The sequence below is a fragment of the Impatiens glandulifera genome, chromosome 8 (assembly GCF_907164915.1).
Source record: "Impatiens glandulifera chromosome 8, dImpGla2.1, whole genome shotgun sequence".
NCBI classification, from domain to species: domain Eukaryota; kingdom Viridiplantae; phylum Streptophyta; class Magnoliopsida; order Ericales; family Balsaminaceae; genus Impatiens; species Impatiens glandulifera.
Genome location: NC_061869.1, coordinates 8685792 through 8708355, shown reverse-complemented (window position 1 = coordinate 8708355; position 22564 = coordinate 8685792). Strand labels below are relative to the sequence as shown.

Sequence of the window (22564 nt, the reverse complement as noted above, 5' to 3'; positions counted from 1 at the left end):
TATCTTATTCCTTCTCCAAATTCCTTCTCATTTTCTCCCCAAATTTATTCTTTCTATTGTTACTCTTATATAATTAGTGTTTTTGAAATGTATTATTATTTTTTATAGAGCAAATTTGTAGATAAAAAGTTCACTCAAATGATAAGTTATCTATAATGACTTAATATTGTTACGAAAAAAGTGCTTATAGATATTTTCATAATTTGATCAAAATCAAATGATGTATTAGTGTTAATGTTGATGATCTCTTTATTTTTTATACAATTTTTATTTGTTTTTTATTCTTCTATTTTTTTGGTAAGAAAATAAATAACATTCCACAATTATTACATTCATTTCAACAAAGATTTTTCTAAATAATAATTTAACTCGTGACATTTGATATATATCTAAAAAATCATTCTTGTTATTTAAACTATCTAAATAAGATTTTTTTTATATATAACTTATATATTATATAATAGTGTTTAGTTCATCATCTTAATTACATATTTCATAACTTCTTCTTTTGATGTGTTTATTTATTTTCATGTATTTGGTCTATCAAGTAAGAGTTTAGTCTAAGATCATAAATTTATAGAAAACACATATTGTAAGTTCAAGTCTTATATACTCATGCATTGTATTAAAAATTATATCCTTATTTATATGATGATCAATTTTACCTCTTATTTGCAAGCTAATTATTCACACACTAATTAAACAGATGCATAAAAAAAACAAATGATCTAATGTTCTACTTCAAATATGCTACAAATTGATATAACAACATAGACACAAACATATTTTACTTGAAATATTTGTCATCTTTCCAAGTTATACATCCCATACTGACTGTATACAAGTTTATATAAAATATTAAATCAACATACAAACTCTTATAAAATATATCATACTTATGAAAATGAGGGCGAGAAATACAATTTGGTTGGACCATTTTGTAAATCATTCATTCATGCTTATGAAGCATTGTTGGCATGAATTTCTCAAGGAGCGGAAGTTTGTTATTTTGATCGTAGTTGTACATAAGAGGCACCATCCTTGCCGTATTCACACAACAATCCTTAAGGATTGGCGAGAATTGCTGCAAAGAAATCAAACATTCACGGTTAATGCATTTCCACTCATTCGAAATCATCCTCATTACGTTATTCCTCGCCATCTCTACCGAACATCCATTGTGATCCTTCATGAAGCAATCCACATACGACCCGTCTTCTCCGGTTTGATTCTCGTCCTGCAAATACAAATTTCCAGAAAATCACACGTTAATTGTGTTCTAATTATCCAGACTCAGAGTCGGCCCCGAGTTTTGAGCTGCCCCAGCCCCCGTTAGAAAAAAGCTCTAAATTTTTTGTTGCCCTAAGTCGAGTTAAACCTTTTATTGATAAAATGGTTTTTTTGTGAGGCTTAAACCCATTACCAAATAAAAGTTCTAAGTTCTTATCTAGAACCACTAGACTACAATGTCTTAGGTTCAAAATCACAATATATTTAATTAAAACCTTACTAATTTTAATAAATCAAAGTTACCAGGCTTACCACATGGCCGGCCCTGCCCAGACTATCTACATACTTACCTTGTTGCTTCCTAAATCGTCGCTAAGGCGAAAAATTGTGGAAATTGAAGAGAAAATCAAGGGAGAATCATTCAATAGATTATTAGCCGCCATTGTTGAGTTGATATCTGTTTCGAGTAGAAAGAAGAGGTGAAGTAACGCGAGAGGCACACCGGAACTGATAATCCCATTTTTCAAGTAATCTTCTGCGTTAGGTAAGTTCCCAGAAACAAACCATCTCGATTCTACTAAAAATGCATTACATAGATTCGACCACTGCAATTAAATTCAAATAATTCAAATTCAAAACAGTGCTCATGCAGTGTAATTATGAATGAAATTATATACTAACCGCCTTTCGAAGAATGTCGACAGGATTAAAACCTCTTTGATTGAATACTTTGCATGAAAAATCATTGATGACGTCATCGAGTGCCCTAAAGCAGATTTTCATGCATTCTGGTAATTGTTCTACCATTCTAAAGTCCCATCTGCTTATTTATTATTGATGATAAGATTAAACATAATATGAAAATGATGAATGGAGAATAATGTTGGATCATATATACCTTTCGATGGCTTTTGCAAATAGAGTGAGTTGGTCTAGTGACCCATAAACATCAAAGATGTCATCTATGAGGTAGATAAATGAGACTGGCTTTGTTAGTTCAACTCTTTGCTCAGAAAATTTAGGGTTGGTAATGGTTGCCATTGGCCATAAATACCATTTAGCAGGTTGGTCTCTAGCAAACTTTAGATCTCTCGCCAGCCCTTTGTCTTTCCACCATCTGATTAATAACACCATCACTTTTGTTTAAAGTTATATATATATTAAAGTTACTTTAGTTAATGAAGTTTTTTTTCCCATTACAAGATGTAACTAGCAAGTAATATTGATCAATTAATTACTTGGAGACTTGAATAACTTCCTTTTGATGCAAAGTCTGGATCATATCAAAATCCATCCTAGCAAGTTCCTTGACCATATTTGGCCATCCATCTTTCAAGCCACTGAAATCCTTAAGGAAATCTTTGGCCATGAATCTGGCCAAGCTCTTGTGATAAGGGTGCTTCAAGGTGTTGCCAACCATTCTTGCCTCACGATCACAAAGACGACCTATTGAAGCATTTAAGAACCGAGCACTGAATTCCCCGGCTTCGTCAAGCACTAAATCTTCTGAGCCGATATTCAGCTGCGATGCTTCGTATAAACCCATAAGTCCTTTGATATCAACTGTCAATTCCTTCTTGAATTTTCCGTCTTTACTGTTCTTAAATTTCTTGAAAGCGTTGTCTGATTAAAAAAAATTAGGCAAGAACATTAAATGAGTTACAAAGTATTTATTAGGCCTATTTTTAGTAGAAGATACAAATAATCAAATACTAAAAATGAGTATAATAAATAGTATAAGTTTATATATTTTATAATTTGTGAGAGGATATATAATAAATTTAATTAGTTTTATAATTTTTGGTTATTTAAATTTTTGTACTATTTTTAAAAATAATCAATATAAATTAAATAAAAATTGTTTAAAAATAAAGTTCAAAATCGAAAGAAAATATAAAATTTTATATTATTCTTTTAATTTTATTATCATTATTAATTATTAGTTTTTAAATAAATAATTGTTTTTTATTTTATATAGAATTTAATTGTAATGTATATTTTCACTTTATTTATGAATAATATTAACTGATTTTATAAAATAAAATTATTAAACAGTTAATGTAATAGTAATAAATAATATAAAATAGAAATAGAAATAATTAATAATAATATACTATTTTATAAAACTAATTAAATATATTATTTTATTAATTATATATTGAAATAAATACGGGTACAATACCTATATCATGTGTAATTCACATTAGAGGGGTTATAAATGGATGCGCACATAAAAAGTACTAGAGTTAGTTGGACAGTATTTAACTTATTTTAATTGTTAAAATAAGTATATATTTGATTAAGCTTATTTTATTTATTTAATTTAATTTTTATATTTGTAATAAGATTTAATAATTAATATTATATATATATTTATATTAATATAATCACTATAATTGTTTTTAATATTTTTTTTATTAATTATCAATAATATATAACATACTGTCTAATTATATATTTATAAACTTAATATTTTTATTTAAAATAATTTAAATGTTTTATTTGTTTAATTTTAAATATTAATAAATTATTTAAACTAAAATTAATTTATTAAAATTTATAAATTTTTATAACATATATGAGTTATACCCTTTTCAAGTATAAATTATACCTAAATAATATTATATATATAAATATTAATCAATTAAACAACTATTATAATTTATTTATATAGTGGTATACTAATGAAAAAATATTAGACATAGGTACTAATAAAATATTATTTAAACATAAATACAATTATAAATAAACTCATTTAACCCTCAATAAGTAAACAAAATTAATTTTTATTTTTTAATTTATATATTTATTAATTATATATTAATATATTTTCTCTTTTATTCTTTTTCATTAATTAATTAATTCTATATTTTTATAATTTTTTATTATTCATATACGAGTATTAATTATTAATTATTTTAATTTTATCTTTATATATATATATATATATATATATATAATTCATAGTTAATTATTTTTAACTTTAATTTTTTTATTTTTTTAACATTTTATGTTTTTTATTTATATTAACATTTATTAATAATTATTTAAAAATTATTTAGTCCCGGTAGATGGATATAAAAGTGACTTATCTTTTCAACAACAAAAATTCTTCGATACAAAAATAAATAAATTAATAATCAAGAATTGAATGAATAATAATAATAATAATAATAATAATAATAATAATAATAATAATAATAACTCATTAATCAAACAACAAAAATAAATATTAAACAAAATAATATTTTTTACTATTATAAGTCACGAATCAAAAATTAAATAAAAATTTATTAATTTTATTTTTATTCATATTAAATTAAATTAAATAAGAAAAAACTCTTATAAAAAATGAAAAATGAAATAAAAGAAAGAGAAACTAATAAAAAATAATAATAAATTTAAGAATAAAATAAATTTAGTTGGTTTAATTAATAAAAAAAAAGAGAGATAAATTATATTAATATTTAATTAAAAATATATAAATTAAAAAATAAAAAATGAACAAGAGACTAAATGAACTTAATTATGTTTAAATAATTTTTTTATTAATATATACACTTTAAGAGCGTACATATATCTATCTAATATCTATCTAAGTGAGTTTTTTTTTTTTTTTCTATTCTATGCTATATCTACATAGTATTGAAATGGAAAGAAAATAGATTTTAAATTCAAATTTATTAATTAAAATTTATATAATAAATTATTACGCAAACCCATATCAATTCAACTTATAAGTTTGAACCAAACTTATAAATTTATTTATGTTAAGTCTTCGGCCAACAAATTATTTTTAAATAGTTTAAATATAATTTTTTAAAAGTAAAATACTACAACACTTTCAAATCATGACTTCAACGAGATTGAAATCTATGTCATTTAGTCTCTTAAAAACTACACTCTTAACATCTTAACACTGAAGAGTTGAATAATTTTAATGGATTTAACTAAAAATATTAAAATATTTTTTATTTATTTTAAAAAACTATTACATCACTATAAATTAATACATTTTAATTTGAAGAGGTTGTTTGATGCTGGATTTTTAGGGATAAAAATTGTTTTTCTTTTTTTCAAAAAATGTTATGATTTGAAAAAAAAATGGTTATATATATATATATATATATATATATATATATATTACTTAAATATCCTTATTTGATAATAATAATAAAATTATAAAAATATTTAAATAAGGATAATTTTGTATATATTTAATAAATATAATGATTTGATTGATTATAAGGGCTTGTTTGATGTAATGGTTATGGGATTTTCTTGTTTCTTTTCCTAAAATAAGCACGTTTGAATAAATTTTTTAAAAAATTATTTTTCTATGGTTAAAAGTCAAAAATATTTTTTATTTTTTAAAGATAAATTATATTTATATAATTAAATTAAGGGTAATTTTGATATTTAAATATATAAAAAGAGTAATTATATGATTAAAATGATGGATAAAAAAATAGTTAGATTTTTTTTCCATGTTTCAAACAATTTTTTTTTTCTTTTATTTTCTCAAACTACTCAACTTCTTCCTCTCTAAATCTATTAATAACCCCATTAATTACCATTCTTCCTCTCTAAACATAATAATTTTCATCTCTATTTAAACCCATTAATTAATAATTACTTTATTTTATATATAAATATAAAAATATATATAATTAAAATTAATAATATTTAATTAAATAATTAAAGAGAAAAAATTTAAAATATTAGATATTTTTGATAATTTAACCGAAAAAACTAGTTTTTAAAAAGTATTTACGAAACTAGGTTTTGTAAGAAAAAAATCTAAAAAAGAAAAATCATTTTCTCAAATAAGCCCTTATTGTTTTTATTAAAATACAAAATCTATCCATGAAGATTTTATAATAATTTAACAGTGTACCCTAGATCTTCTGTCATGAGCTTGTCCATATATAATAATTAATTGAATAGTACACACCTGCAGAGACGTAGTAGCCTTGTTGTCTTAACAAACGAAAGCATGTGGAAACCTGGTAAAGGCGCCTGTATTCATCATGATTATTATTACCGTTGTTGAAATGAACATAGTGTCTCCCAAGAATGGTTTCAATTTCTTCATTGAAATGGTATTCGATTCCCAGCCGTTGGACGGCGTCGATCATTACCAGACTCTCTTGATCTGATCCCATTTTGGAAAGGACTTGTTTGGTTTCCTTAATCAGCTTCTCGAAATCATGTCTGCTGCATGCTTTAGAAATTCTATGATCAGTTGTTGTTGGGTGGTTTTGGTCATGTGGGTTGTTGTTCTTGATCATCACGATGGGTTGTTTGGTTTTATAACTCATAATATTGTTGTTTCTTTTGTGAAAATTGATTTCAGAACCATGATCAATCCTCTGGAAGTGCAATGAAGAAGACAACCCTACGAGGGTTAATGCCATTAGTACTATCGAGGTAGGGATGTTGATGATTATGATGCTGGGCAACTTGATTGGTCTACATTTATAGAATTGAACCTAAAGCCTAATTCGGGTTCAGGTTTTTAAAAAAATCTAGAGTGAGAAAATAAATAATGATTGATGATAATTTTATAGAGGTGGTGATTATTTTTGGTAAAAAGACTTAAAGGGTATTGATATATATAAATAAAATAAAAAATAATAATTTAAAATAGAGAGTATTTTAGTATTTTGGTTAATGAAATAAGTGATGTGATGATTGAAAATTAATTAATTTGAAAATTGATTTTGATTAGGTTTTTTGAAAAATCAAAGAGAATCAGCCCTAAGTTTGGTAAGAGTTAAAAAATAATGATTATGACAGACTTTGAGAAAATGATAATTGTTTTAGGGGTAAGATGATTTACATGATATTAATAAAAGATAAATTCGGAAAATATATGAATTTGTGTAGAAACATTATTGCCTAAGAAGATCTTCGAATAATTAAGTATTTTTTATATAACTAATATTATTCTCATATTATGTTTTTGTGTTTTACTTATTTTCAAAATAAAATAAAATAATATTTAATGTTTTGTCTTTAAATAAAGAACGAAAATAAAAATGACTGACGAAGTATCCAGTAATTTTGATTTCTTTTAAAGACATGCTTCTCTTTTATCGGGGCAAGACAACCTATGAAATTGCATAGAATTCACACCTTTATAGTTTATAGGACACCCATTTTTTAATATTTAATATTATTATATTATCAATCTTATTTTTTTATTTTTTTCTTATTTAATATTAAATATATATTATACAATATATATATATATAACTTTTTTTTATCTCCTTTTTAATATATTATTTCTGTATTATAATAGATTATCTATTTATATCTCATTTTATATTATTAAAATAAAATAATTTATTATTTTAATGGTTTCAAAATTTAAATTTGTATTGGGTCCCAAATTCTCGGGTCCCACAATACTTTTAATATTTGTGTAATAAATTAAAATTTAATTTTTTATTTTATTTTATAATTAGTATAACTGTTTTAATAATCTAGGCGACAAAAATAATGCTTAGGTATCCTATTTTCAGGTCGCCTTGATTTCATCAAACGGTTGAAAATTTTCGTACGATACACACGAATAAGAATAAAAATAAAATAAATTAAAAAAATTATAATAATATTTATTCAATGTTTAAAATTATTAAAATAAAAATATAACGTTCTTATTCCACATTTTATTCATTTCGATAAAACAACTTATTTTCTCACATGTTTCATCACATAATTTTTCCGAATGAATATCTCATTTCGTGACTTTACACTTTCATTTTGTCAATCAAATATTTGATTCATATTTTTTAATAATTAGCATCGTGACCTCACATTTTGATCAATTAAATATTTGATTCATATTTTTTTAACCAATTTCAAATGATACCGGTCTATTATCCCTTGACAAACCACATCTTAATCACATTTAGGTTAAAGATTGTACTTGTTTTATTAGGTTGCAAGTTCGAAACCTACAAATAACATTTTTAAATTTATTTTTTACCGTTTTAAGTTTATGGGCGGGTCAACCCACAATTCGACCCAAGTATCCATTTACTCTCACATAAATATCCAAATTAACCACAGCTCTCGACCCAGCAATCCAGACACTTTAAAAATTAAGCATCATTATATATATAGATTAGTAAAAATTTGAACTTTTATTGTTAAAATGTCTCGCGTTTATCAAATTTGGTGTTGCATTTTAAATATAAAGTGTTGTTAGCTTAGTTGGTTAAAGGGTTGTACTTGTTTTGTTAGGTTGCAAGTTCGAAACCTACAAATAACATTTTTGAATTTATTTTTAACCGTTTTAAGTTTATGGGCGGGTTAACCCACAATCCGACTCAAGTATCCATTTACTCTCACATAAATATCCAAATTAACCACAGCTCTCAACCCGAAAATTCGGACACTTTAAAAATTAAGCATCATTATATATATATAGATTAGTTAGTTAAAAATTGAACTTTTATTGTTAAAATGTCTCACATTCATCAAATTTGGTGTTAAATCTTAAATATAAAGTGTTGTTAGCATATTTGGTTAAAGAGTTGTACTTGTTTTTGTTAGGTTGCAAGTTCGAAACCTACAAATAACATTTTTAAATTTATTTTTAACCGTTTTAAGTTTATGGGCGGGTCAACCCACAATCCGATCAAAGTATTCATTACTCTCACATAAATATCCAAATTAACCACAACTCTCGATCCGGCAATCCAGACACTTTAAAAATTAAGTATCATATAGATTTTAGTTGAAGCATACATGCTAATTTCTAACCGAAATGTCTAGATCTCTGTATATTTTTGTTTTCTTAATTGTTTTTTTAATAATTTTATAAAACTAATTATAAATATTATTTTATTAATAATAAATTTATATATAATGTAATAAATACATGTATAGTACCTATATCACGTGTAATTATTCGGGTTATTAAATGGATGCAAGAGTATATGAGTTAGTTAGATAGTATTTAGTTTATTTTAATTGTTAACGTTGTATATATTTGATTAATTTTATCTTATTTTTTTATATTTATAATAAGATTTAATATTTAATATTTAGTGATAAAATGATTTTTTTAAATTATAAATGAAGTCATAATATAAATTAAAAGGGAGTAAAATGATGTTTGGTTAGGTTGAATAATTTCAATTTAACTTTTTTAAAAGTGGTTTATTACTCAGGCCTAATTTGATTAGATTTATTTCCAACTTAATAATTTTTTATTTTTATATATTTATAATAATAATTAATGATTATATATTTAATATATATATATATATATATTAAAATTAACCATTATAATTTTTTTAATATTATTTTATAAATTATCAATAATAAATAATTCATTATTTAATTATACATTATTTCATTAATGATATAATTTAAATGAGAGGATATATATGTATTATGAAAAAAATGTGAGCCTTTCTAAATATAAGGAAACTACAAATAATATCAGAAAAGAAATAAACAATAAATAGTAGAAAAAAAAATATTAAAATAGATCAAATAAACATAATTATGAACTCCCCAATCCATTCCAAGGAAAATGAAAAAGAATAGTGTTATGGATAATAAATATATGCACATTACAAATATATATTATACATATATATATAATATTTTTTAATTATATTAAAATATAAATTTATTTTTCATAATAATTAATAAAATTATAAAAATTAGAATAATGAAAAATGATATATATATATATATATATATATATATATATAATAATAATAATAATAAAATGTGATGACTACGAAAAAATTAATAATATATGTTCAAATATTAATATATATATATATAAATAAATTTAAATGTAAAAAATTCATTGATTATATATATTTAGCATCCATCTAAGGCTGAATTAGTTTGATTCAATTTATTTTCAGTTTATTTACTAAATGTTCATATATGTGTTATAAGGTGTCGGATATATTTACGCGTTACGCGACGGGGTAATTTCACACATTTTCTCTTCGCGCGACGATTATGCCTTTCACGTTCGCGACGGAGTAATTTTGTCAGAATATTTTGAAATTGTCATTTGCGCAATTAAATTTATGCACTGGTCACCAACGCATTTAAGACCCTTTTTAGGATCAGTCAAATTTCCCGTAAAAGTACCCTTTAATAGTATTTAGCTTATTTTAATTGTTAACCTTATAATTATATATATTTGATTAAGTTTATCTTATTTATTATATTTTTTTATATTTGTAATCAGATTTAATAATTAATATTATATTTATATATTTTATTGTTAATCACTATAAACATTTTTTTAAATAAATTTATAAATTATCAATAATATATAACTCTTTATCTAATTATATATTTATAAACTTAATAATTTTTATTTAAAATAATTTGAATTTGAATTTGAATTTGATTGGTTACATTTATAGAAGTGAATTGCTCAAAAGTTAGGGCGGTAATATATTATTTAATAACCTTGTTTATTTAAAAAAATAATTACTATAGGGATTTTAAGAAATGATAATTTTAGTATTTTTGGGGGTCAACTTATAAGTTTAATAACAAATAAAAAAAGTATAAGGTCTCACACAAAATGCTTAATTAAATCATGTATAAAGTGTCACAATCTTTCATCTCCCATATCTTCTCTTCCATTAGATAGGAATAGACAATGTTATTAAATTGTGTATGACTTCTTTTTCTTGATGGACAATGTTTTACATGTGTGGAGTTCTTTTTCATTATTTTGATTTGTTATTCAACTTTTGAGTTAAATATTATCTTTGAAAAAAGTTTTTCTTCTTTTCCATTAGACGAGGACGACAATGTTCTACAAGTTCGAAGCTTCTTTTCATTATTTTGATTTTTTATTCTACTATTGAGTTAAATATTATTTTTTAGAAAAAAAATTATTCTCTTCCATTAGATGGATGAGCACGACAATGTTTTATCTGTACAAAACTCTTTTTCATTATTTTGATTTGTTATTCAACTTTTGAGTTAAATATTATCTTTTATAAAATGTTTTCAATTTTTTCTATTTATATATCTTTTGGTCGATTTCGACTTCCATCATTAAGAAGTTTTTCCATCATGGGCTTTAGACTTATTTTTAGTCAAGGGATCAATCATGTTGATTTCTAGCTGAATATCGTGGATAAAGTCTAGTAGTGTGTCAGTGTCAATTGTCACTTTATCGGATGTGATCATGTTGACTTGGTTATCCGGTAGAGGATTTTTGGCTATCTCAGACTTGGCGATCACATTTTGATCTATCAAGTCTTGGATCAGATGTTTAAGGACGCTACAATTATCGGTAGCATTTTTTTTGCTTGATGATAATCACACCAAGCGTTCTCGTATTTCTCCAAGAGTGGTCTGTGGACACTTGGGCAAGGGGTTTGATAAGATTCTTCTCCGGGAGAATCTTCATTTCCTGACTCAAAGACATTCCTAGATCAAAGACTCTATAAGGTGTGGGTGTCTTTGGAGGTGTGGGTTTTGTATGGTTTGATGTGCCCGTCTTAGCCAGTGGAGGCTTGTTTTGGCTCGCCTTCTGAAGAGACCGTTATTGTTAGGTAGTGGTTACCTGGTGTACTTCTGTTTTTTCCTTTCTTGGGAAACGACTTGGAGGTGGGGAAGTTTTGACCGATTTTCTCTCTCTTGTTTTTTTCTCGATGGCACCATCGAGATAATTGTTAGTCTTTAGAAACTTCTTCATATTTTGAAAAGTTTTAACGACGAATCCAATAGAATATCATATATTAACACTTTCTAAGATCATATTGATATGTCGTTGTTCGCTTAGGAGGGAATCAATTTCCTCGACGACAACTTTCAATCATTCGATGAACATGGATAATTTCTCATTTTCTCCTTGTTTGATATTTTCAACCTCTTTTTTGGTAGTTCTAAGTTGAGATGCATAGAGAAGTGTTCTATGAACGCTACAACTAGTTCCTCGATGGATTGTAGATACGTTACCTTTTGCTTGTGATACCAGCGTAGAGTAGCGTCATCGATGTACTAGGAGAATAAATGGAGAACTACTGGTTCTCCAAGTCACAATGGAGTCATTGTAGAAGTGTACATCTCGAAAAAGATAGAAGGATCGTTTTTCCGATGTACATTGATATGGATGGTAATTTGATGCCTAATGGAATGACTGGCCGTTCAACAGTTTTCATGGCATCCTTCTAGTTGTAGTGTTCCTCAATGCTTTTACAGTTGAGTACTTTCACATGTGTTCCATGTTGTTCCTGTGTGGTTTGATCGAAATCTTCTTCGAAGTATTTGTAAAGAGATATTTCCTCTTGAGTTCGAGGACCAATATGATGGGGATTGATGGGAGTGAACATGATCGAGATAGACTAGTTAGGAAATCGAGAGGAATGGGTCATGTTTTGGGATGTGGACGGTATTTGTTAATTAGCTAAATAATTTGCGATCAACGCGAGTTGTTCCGTCACATGTTGCAGAGATTCCTTCATTTCCCTGAATTCGGTCATAAAGACCATTTCAGATGTTGGTGCTTCTTCAGCCATATTGTGGCGAATAAAGCGTCCGATTTTTGGATCTCTTTTTCTGGGGACCGTATCGGATGTCGCAGTCATGGACTGTTGCGAAGAGAAAGAGGTGAGGGTTTGAAATTGTAACAAAGTATAATGCAATGTATATGCATGTCAATAAATCTTAGGGATTGAACATCTCCTTTGTGATTCAAAAACTCAACATAGAGTTGTTATACAAAACACACTCGTTAAGTTTGTTGTAGATATATCTCTTGTTAAGATTTACAGAGAGAGTCTAAAGGGAAAAAATGTTGATAGAGGTCGTAGGCTTTAGATCATATTGTATCATGTTCCTACACTGAAAGCTTCATCCTCTTCCATATTCTTAACCTGCTTGTATTCTTCAAGAATGACATTCAGGTAGTTCTTTCGCTTCTTTAGGATTCCCATATGGGAGGCCTTGTGCCACTTCTCAAAATATTTCACATAGGCCTTGTGGTCGATTGGCCTGTCTATAGCGATGACATTTATCGTATAAGGGGGCATAAAGTCACGACCAAACTATTTGAACAAGTTGTGAGTGTAGTGGGAGGTGACCCATTCCAAGCCCATAAGCATGATCATAGGTTCATCATCCATTATATAAATCATCTTTTTGATGGGATACCATGAGAGTAACTCCCTGACTTCGTCGTCATTCTCTACAAGAGATTGAAGAAAAACTTTCCTCATCCTTCGGTATTGAAGAGAAGGGAACATGATGTCTCTAGGACATACTGGCGGTAAGCATTCAAGTTTTTCGAGCAGTAGATGTAGAGAATTAGAGGTGGACCTCTTTTGCTCACGATGAAGGTTAAGAATGAATCATTCAAACCCATCAGCGTTTCATCCAGAATAATACATGAGGGGTCTTTGTTTCCCCTACACATGTGGTATGCAACGTCCATGATTTTGGAGGATGGCTTGTCATCCGCTGGAGCTAAGAAGAAGTGAGCCAACATGGAAGAGACCATAGTTAGGGAAACTTCTTCATTTATAACCTCCATCTTTATCCATTTTTAGAAGTCGATGACATTTTTCTTGAGGATCGTCCTAAATGTTGTCTTAGTATATATGTATTCCTCTTACAAGAGTTTACTCAAGGACATTGATTCTACAAATGGTTTCATATGTAAAATATTCTTGTTATCCATCATTAGGATATATCAAAATTCTTCTATGATCGGGCACATTTGTCTTTCTCCCATAAAGTAAACTCGTCCCACGGGGCTCCACCTCTTTGCATTTGCACCATGAAGGTGTTATTTATCTTAAAGTTTATAAAACTCATGATGGGTGTTAGTTCATATATTCCATAGTTCCACTCGTTTTCTTGAAAGTTATCAATCCATTGGATCAAGACGACAACCTTCAGCATGCACATCTTGTCTGAAATTGGAAATTCAAAACATTTACAAAAATATGTTTGTTTTGAAGAAGGAACATTTTTAGATGTTCACTTAGACTATACATGCATACACATAATACACATAAAGTAATCACATAAGAGTTGTAGTGACGATGTTTAGTTATTTGGACACGACAAGCAATTGGCTTGGAGAGAGTATCTATGTGTTTTGTGCTAAGGAGAATCATTAGAGAGTATCATTCACCGATAGTGGAGGGGGTAAACCACCACCATAAACTAGAGAATATCAACTCAATTAGGAATTTTCCCCCACCTCCACAACGCCTACGTCCTATCGGACGGCTCATCGCCAAAGGGTGGGGTCGATCCCTTGCATTATGGTTTTTCCTCTTGCAACATCACTTATTTGTAACATGTTGACGTTCCTCATCGACAATCTTTGCACATAGATGTAAAAGTATATATTTCAATCGTGCACTTCTTTGCAAGTAATGTTAAGGTTATATACCCTTTGCAGGTTTAGGCATTTAGTAGGATAAAACTTATGCATCCCTTAGGTGTTGTACCTTTTGGGATCCTATTAAATTGAAAATGTGATAAAAACATTTTTCAAAAAGTCAAGTTTATGTTTTCGAGTTAAACATTTAAATCACAGTAGTGTCGCTAAAAAGCTGCAACCCCCGGAAAACCCTTGTCCTAGAAAAGCTCGAGGTTCGAGAAATTTTAGCATCGGTTTGCGTGTCAGGAATAATTTTAAAATAAAACATTATTTCAAAATATTTTAATATCCATGACAACTTTGAAATTAATTATAAAAACAATTAATTTGGGTTAAGTTTAAATAACTCTCAAATTTGTTATAATCAAATTGAAATTTGATTATTTTGGAAATATGTGTTTAAATTAATTAAAAATAATTAATTTAGAAGATTATTTATTTGAAAATAGAGTCGTATATTTAAAAATCAATAAAAGGTGTACATGTACAAACATTTTTTTCACTAAAGTTTCGTTTAGTTCAAAGTTTGGTGATATTCGAGAAAGGGCTCTGCGCTTCATCCTATATACTTGTTTTAAAATGGTCTTTACTTTATAAAGTCCTGGCTTTTGAGAATTGATTATATAATGTTTTACTTAGCCAATTATTCTTCCTGTTCTAGACATGCACATGTTTTTTTTTGTATTTAAAAATTGTCAACAATATTTAAATGTTGGTACCTATTGTTAATGACGATGACTAGGGATGAATATACCTGAAGAACATCAATTTAAAAAGTATTAGGGCTTAAAATAAATCTCAAACAAGCATTCAATAAAATATTTTTGTAGAAATATCCTAAAAATATTTTGAAATCATTTTCTATTTTTTTGGATTTTTAGAAAATTATTTGGGGTTCCAAATTATAAAAATAATTTTGGAATTTTAAAATTGGAACTTAACAAGCCTTAGAACCAATGTCCTCGATCTTGGGTTCGTTTTCATTGGTCGGGCTAACAAGCCCTCGGTCCTAGGTCAGGTCTCCATCAGTCCTAACTTAGGATTCTCGGTTGGGCACTAAAGCCTCTTGGTTCTTGGCTATAATTCTCGATCGCATGCCAGAATTGTCGATTGGAGTGCGGAAGCCACCGATCCTAGGTTCAGGAGTTCTGGGTTGGGTGCAAGACTCCTTGGTCTCAAGTTTAATTTCTTAGTCGGATGTAAAAATTATCGATCATTGTTGAAAAACCGCAGTCAAACCTCTTGGTCATGGATAAAAAGTCTCGGTTGGACCTCTCGGACTTGACCGAAGATCCTCGATCTGTCGGTCCTCAAGAACATTAAAATTACAATTTTGATTAAAGCCTAGATGTTTTGATTAAAGGGCTTGGGTAACTTCACAAAGCTCCCAGGAACATCATGAACATCATTTCAAGGTTCAATTCAACCTATATGATGTTCAATTTCATCAAAACAATTTAGGGATCACAATCGGGTTTTAGTTTTTAAGCTATAATGAAGTGTAAGAAACTTGTCAATAGTTTCCTTATACTTCATATGATTGATTGATATCAAAACATAAACACTAGCTATTCTTTTTTTTTAAACAACTTAGTGTCATTTCATTAAAAAAACTAAAATAGGGAAAAAAATACAAAAGTTTAAGATCAGATATAGACAATTTCTAGATTTGACAATGATACAAAAGTTGAATTACAGACAACAACAACAATCAGTTAGCGCATATAGCGTTTTTATTTTGATTCTGCTTGTTACTTTCTCAAACGAAATATCTCATATTTGGCAGAGCTTTCTATTCTTTTCTATTCTTTTCATTTCTTTCGATTTCACTCTAGGATTGAATGAGTGCATTTCCATCTGAAGTTATATCTCCCCAAATATCTTCAACAGTTCTACTTCTTCCATTGTGAGTTTTTAAATTTCTTTCTTTCCAGGTATTGTAGATTACTACTTCAAAGTAGCATTTCATCATACTTACATAGAAGGATATTCCTTTTACTTTATTCTTCATCCACTCTTGGATTTCTTCCCATATTCCTAGAAAGTTGATGATGTTCATGTTTGCAAAATACCTCCTTTAGATTTGTATTACAAAAGAGCATTCCCAAATAAATGGTTTACACTTTCCTCAACTCTCGAAAATAGGACACAGTTGATATCAGAATGTTTATGTATTTTTTAATTTTGTCTTTTGTTGTCAATTCATTTTGACCAATTCAAGAATTGGAAATTTTCATTTATTTTGAAATATTTGATTTTTTCAAACATGATCCAACTAGGTGCCCAACATCATTAGAAACATATCGGGAAACTTTCTAGACTACTGTTCTTGAGAATTAGTTCAAAAACAGAAAACCCAATTTAGAATTTTTCCAAATTCAAATTTGGGTTTTTTTTAAGATCGATTGATCGATTCTAGCTTTCACAAAAGCTTTTAAATGATCCTAGGATCGTTTTCCAATAAAGAAATTCAACAACCAGATAATATACAAACTTATAAAAATTAAAATATAAAAATTTCAATTTAAAATTGAAAGATTGAATTAAAGGATGATTGGAAGCATACCAAAGATTGGAGAACACTCCTTAGACTTTAAGGAAGCTTTTGGGATGTCTAGATCCAAACTTTAAGGTCTGGAACATAGTTTTGAAAAATCATGAAACTTTAAGCTGTAATGGCGGATTTTATGAAAATCCCGATTGAGGGCTTGAGATGTTATCTCTTAGCTTTGGAATTATCAAGTTCTATTGAATTAGTCAAACACTCATTATTGTATTTTGGCTGTTCTTGATTCAACTTGTTGATATATGTCGTAATTAAGATCTTAGATGCAGGGGAAATGATCACCAAAATAGGGTGATCATTTCACTTTTCGAATGGAGTGAAACAATCCAGAAACGAAAGAGTTCCATCTTTGAGAAATCAAAGATGGTGTAGTTCTTGTCTATCCGACGATCGCGAAGAAAACGAAGATCCTAAGAGAAACGACGTCATTTGGGGCGTGTTTGGCGAACGTGGAGCGTTCCGTCAACGTTCTATCCGTGTTGGAGGTGACGACTTTGGAGAAGCCCTATCTAATGGCTCTGGCTCCTACCGCAACAATTTTCTAGAGTTCTACTACACCCGATTGCATATTTAATTTTTATTTTAAAATCTTAAAAGTTTATTTGAAATTGATTTTTCTTTCACTCCTTTGGCTTTTAAATCTTCAAAATACACAAAAATATTTAAAGTTAATATGACATTTATTTTGTCAATTTATTTATTTTTATTTTTATTTTATTTTTTTGGGTTAAATAAATAATTTATTTGGGATAAAATAAATACAATATTTATCCTAAATTATTTATTTTTAATCTTTTTGATTTTTCTAAAATTAATTTGAGATAAATGTACAATATATCCCAAATTATTTTATTTATTTTATTTATTTAGCCATTATCTTTAATTAATTATGATTTAATTATCATAATAATTAATCTTATTAATATTGTTTAATTAAGTTTTGAGTTAATTATTTTAATTTTATTTATTATCAAAATAATTATTTTAAAATTTATAATTTGGATAGGAATATTTGTAGTGTTTACACTTTTACATTGAAAGTTGATTAAATTGATTAATTTCTGATTTTATTATTGCCACTAATAAATAATTTATTAGCCAATAATCAACCCAATTATCATAGAGTATTTAGATTCCCTAAATGAAAAACTAATTTTTTGGAATATCTATTTCAAATTTCAAAAACTCATATTCTAGTTTCTTTCTCATTACATTGAAAATCTTTATTGATTTGGTGCTTTCTCTTTTTTAATAAGACTTATTATTTTTATTATCTATCTTTATTTTAATTTAAAATTTGATCTCCATTTAAGAAAAATAAAAATCACAATATTATATATTTAATGAAAATGTAATCAAATTTGTGTACTCAGAACGATCCAGAAATACGAGTTGGAGCACGCTTAAGAAAAATTTGAGTGGGATTAAAAAAACTTTGGGTGTGCTTAAGAAAATAAGCAGAAAATTATGGATAAAACGATAATCGATAAAGGCAAGTTTTGTCTTTTTTTTTTAAGTTAGATAAAAATATAATGTATTTAATTAAAATATTTAAGAAATTATAATGTAATGTTATATTTGTATTGTAAACATTTTTGGTGAGCCGAACCCCTACATAAATCCACCCTATTAACCCATCTTTCAAAATGATATTATCTTTTTACATCCACATATTTGCATTTCTTTCCATGGAATATAGAGACAACAAATAAAAATTATTAGAATAAATTTTACTTTCCAAATATGTTTGTGAATGAGATGAATCCTACTCAAAAGTTAAAACTACACTTTTATGAAAATGATGAGATGTCTATTTTCAGTTTTTTTTAAATAGTTGGTTTTATTTATAATATTTGTATTTATTTATAATCTTTGAACATTTTAGATTTGTCTTGATCTTAATTAATTTTATATACAAGAAATAGACTCCTAAATTTCCCAATTTATTACAAAAAAATTATGATAAGACTTGATTTTATGTCAAAAACAAATGAAAAGCAATAAAACTATAACGATAAAACACAGAAAAAAAATAATATTACAAAAGAAAAGTTCTCCTAAATGGAATTGACATATACAAGCTAAATTCTTGTGATTGTAGCATGGTTATATTTTTGTCTTTGCCAAAAAATGATTATTTCCTCAACACATTATATATGATTGAATATAAATCTTTTTTCGTCAAATTATAATTTATATTATTTTCCCCAAATGTTCTAAATAAGGTGTGCCTTGTTAGAAAATGAGTTATTTGGAAATGATTAATTTATTGTTAAATAATCTGCTATGTTTAAATTTTGATTGCTAGATGTAAGATGTTTAAAAAATCAAAACACTTTCTATTTAATTAAATGTTTTCTTTTATTTTTACCTTTTAAAAATATTATATATATATATATATATATATATATATATATATATATATATATATATATATATATATATATATATATATGAATTTATAATAAGATTAGTATGCCCTTAGTAAGTCTGAACTTTTTATAAATAATTAATGACGCTAATCTCTTTGGATAGGCTTAACCTTTTGAAAGTAAAACCTTTAATAGAGTTTAAATACCCTTCTTATTCTCAAATAAACATATTCTATGCATACATCATCTTCATAAGCACACAAATTAATAATCAAGCAACTTAAATATTATTGTACCAATTATCATGGACAAATTATTTTTTGGGTTTCTCTTTGCGTTAGCTCTTCTCATTTCTCGTAAGTTTACTCTTTTTATATTATTATTTATTATATAATTGAAGTAATAAACCTAATATAATTCATAATGGATTAACGAATACTTTGTTTTTGAAAAAGAAGAGTGGTGGAGTGACGCTAGGTTATTGTTGGAAAATGAGTTATATTTGAAATTTTTTGTAAAACAACCTATTTGGTTGATATTTTGAATTCTAGATCAATATAAAATGTAAAACAAAATTAAAATACTCATCTATTTATATGTTTTCATATCTTTAAAATTTTAAAAATGATTTAAATAAAATAAAATATTTGATTGTTTTATTTTATAATTGAATTAGAGTTGCATAAAAAAAGACCTTTAGTGATAAAATTGGTTGGAACTTTAATTTTAAACTTTCTATTTTTTAAACTTAATCAATGATAATATCTAGATTTGATAGGCTTAATTTAGAAAAAGTGAGAGAGATAAAATCATCTTTAGGTTAGTTTAAATACCTCTTCTCATTTTTTTTATTAAACATACTTCTACAATATCATCTTCATATGATAAACACAAAGCATCAAATAAGAATTTGACAAATTAAATAGTATCATGGACAAACTACTTTTCAACATTATTTTGGTGTTAGCTCTTTTTCATTTCTTGTAAGTGAATTATTTATATCTTTCTTTGTATTATGATTGAAGAGAAACACAAAATATAATCAATAATGAAAGATTGAATATTTTGTTTTATAGAAGAAAGCGGTGTAGTGATGATAGTTAAGGCGCAACTATGCGAAACTCCAAGCAGCGATTTTCACTATATTTGCACTTCAAACAGAAATTGCGCTAATGTTTGTCAGGGAGAAGGCTTCACAACTGGAGAATGTGAAGGGGTTCGTCGCAGATGCATTTGCAAGAAACCATGTTAATTCTTAAATTGTGCTATGTTGTTTGCTACTAATAAAGATCACAAATGCAACGGGCATTCTTAAAAAAGATGAACCTTATATTCTTAAATAAATATTGAATTAAGGTGATCATCCTAAATTTACATAGAATTTATTTACATCTACAATTTGTGTAATGAATTAAGATTAAAGAGAGAACTTTTTAAAAATAATATTAATTAGATTCAAAGTTAAAATTTGACACCTCTTATGAGTAAATGGAAGGAAATAGAACAAAGAAAAACAGAATTTTAATGTGCAAATAAACTTAATATTAAAAATCTTTCTATAAAATGGTATAAATAATATAAATGGAAAAGTGACTAAATTGGAAAAATAAAACCCTACTTTCTTATTCTAATTTTAGTTTATCAACCATCTCATACACATTTATCCATCAATTTATTCGATATCTCATCTCGCGACTTTACACTTTTATTTGATATACCCAACCATTTCCAACATTACCAAACTCTTTTACCCTCACTTTGACCCACCAATCCACAAGATATCGACCTCTATTTTTGTCTCATCTCGTGACCTTACTTTTACTTCGACTAACCAACTATCTCTTTCCATATTTATCCACCAATCCTCGAACGAAATCTTATCTCGTGATATTACTTATTGATTTTTTTAATGTTAGAGGATGAAGTTTCATTTTAATATAAGTTGTGTGATTTATTATATATATATAATAGGATTAGTATGCCCTTAGTAAATGAACTTTTTATAAATAATTAATGAAACTAATCTCCCTTTTGAAAGTAAAACCTTTAATAGAGTTCAAATACCCTCTCATTCTCAAATAAACATATTCTATGCATACATCATCTTCTTATGCACAAAAAATAATCAGGTAACTTAAATATTATCATACTCGCCAATTATCATGGACAAATTGTTTTTTGGATTTATCTTTGTGTTAGCTCTTCTCGTTTCTCGTAAGTTTACTATTTTTATATTATTTTTTTATTATATAATAAGAAGTAATAAACCTAATATAATTTATATTGAATTAACGAATACTTTGTTTTGATAGAGGAGAACGATGTAGTGATGTTATGTTATGGTTGGAAAATGAGTTATATTTTAAATTTATTGTTAAACTATCTATTTGAATGATATTTTGATTGTTAGATCAATGTAAAATGTAAAACAAAATTAAAATACTCTTTCTATTTATATTTTTTCATATCTTTAATATTTTAAAAATGAATTAAAAAAAATAAAATATTTGATTGTTTTATTTTATAATTGGATTAGAGTATTGTATAAAAAAAACCTGTAGTAATTAAATTGGTTGGAACTTTAATTTTAAACTTCCTATATTTTAAACTATAGTTAATGATAAAATCTAGATTTGATAGGCTTAATCTTTAAAAAGTGAGAGAACAAATAAAATCATCTTTAGGTTAACTTAAATACATCTTCTCAATTTTTATTAAACATACTTATACATCATCTTCATAGGATAAACACAAAGTATCAAATAAGAAGTTGACATATTAAATAGTATCTTTTAGCATGTACAAACTATGGTGTTTTCAATATATTATGATTGAAGAGAAATATAAAACAAAATTAATAATATAAGATTGAATATTTTGTTTTATAGAGGAGAGCGGTGTAGTGATGCTGGTTAAGGCGCAACTATGCGAAACTCCTAGCAGTGATTTGCACTTCAGAAAAAAATTGCGCTAATGTATGTCAGGGAGAAGGTT

General features: G+C 26.6%; 1 protein-coding gene across 1 annotated transcript; it reads right to left on the bottom strand.

Moving 5' to 3' along the window:
- Positions 1–922: 922 nt before the first annotated feature.
- Positions 923–6647, bottom strand: LOC124912896 ((3S,6E)-nerolidol synthase 1-like). The gene is made up of 6 exons (XM_047453533.1): positions 6185–6647; positions 2469–2853; positions 2129–2347; positions 1912–2050; positions 1581–1835; positions 923–1237 (listed from the first exon to the last, which is right to left on the bottom strand). The coding sequence occupies exons 1-6, from the start codon at positions 6645–6647 to the stop codon at positions 950–952; spliced, it is 1749 nt and encodes a 582-aa protein (XP_047309489.1). The 3' UTR covers positions 923–949.
- Positions 6648–22564: the final 15917 nt, after the last annotated feature.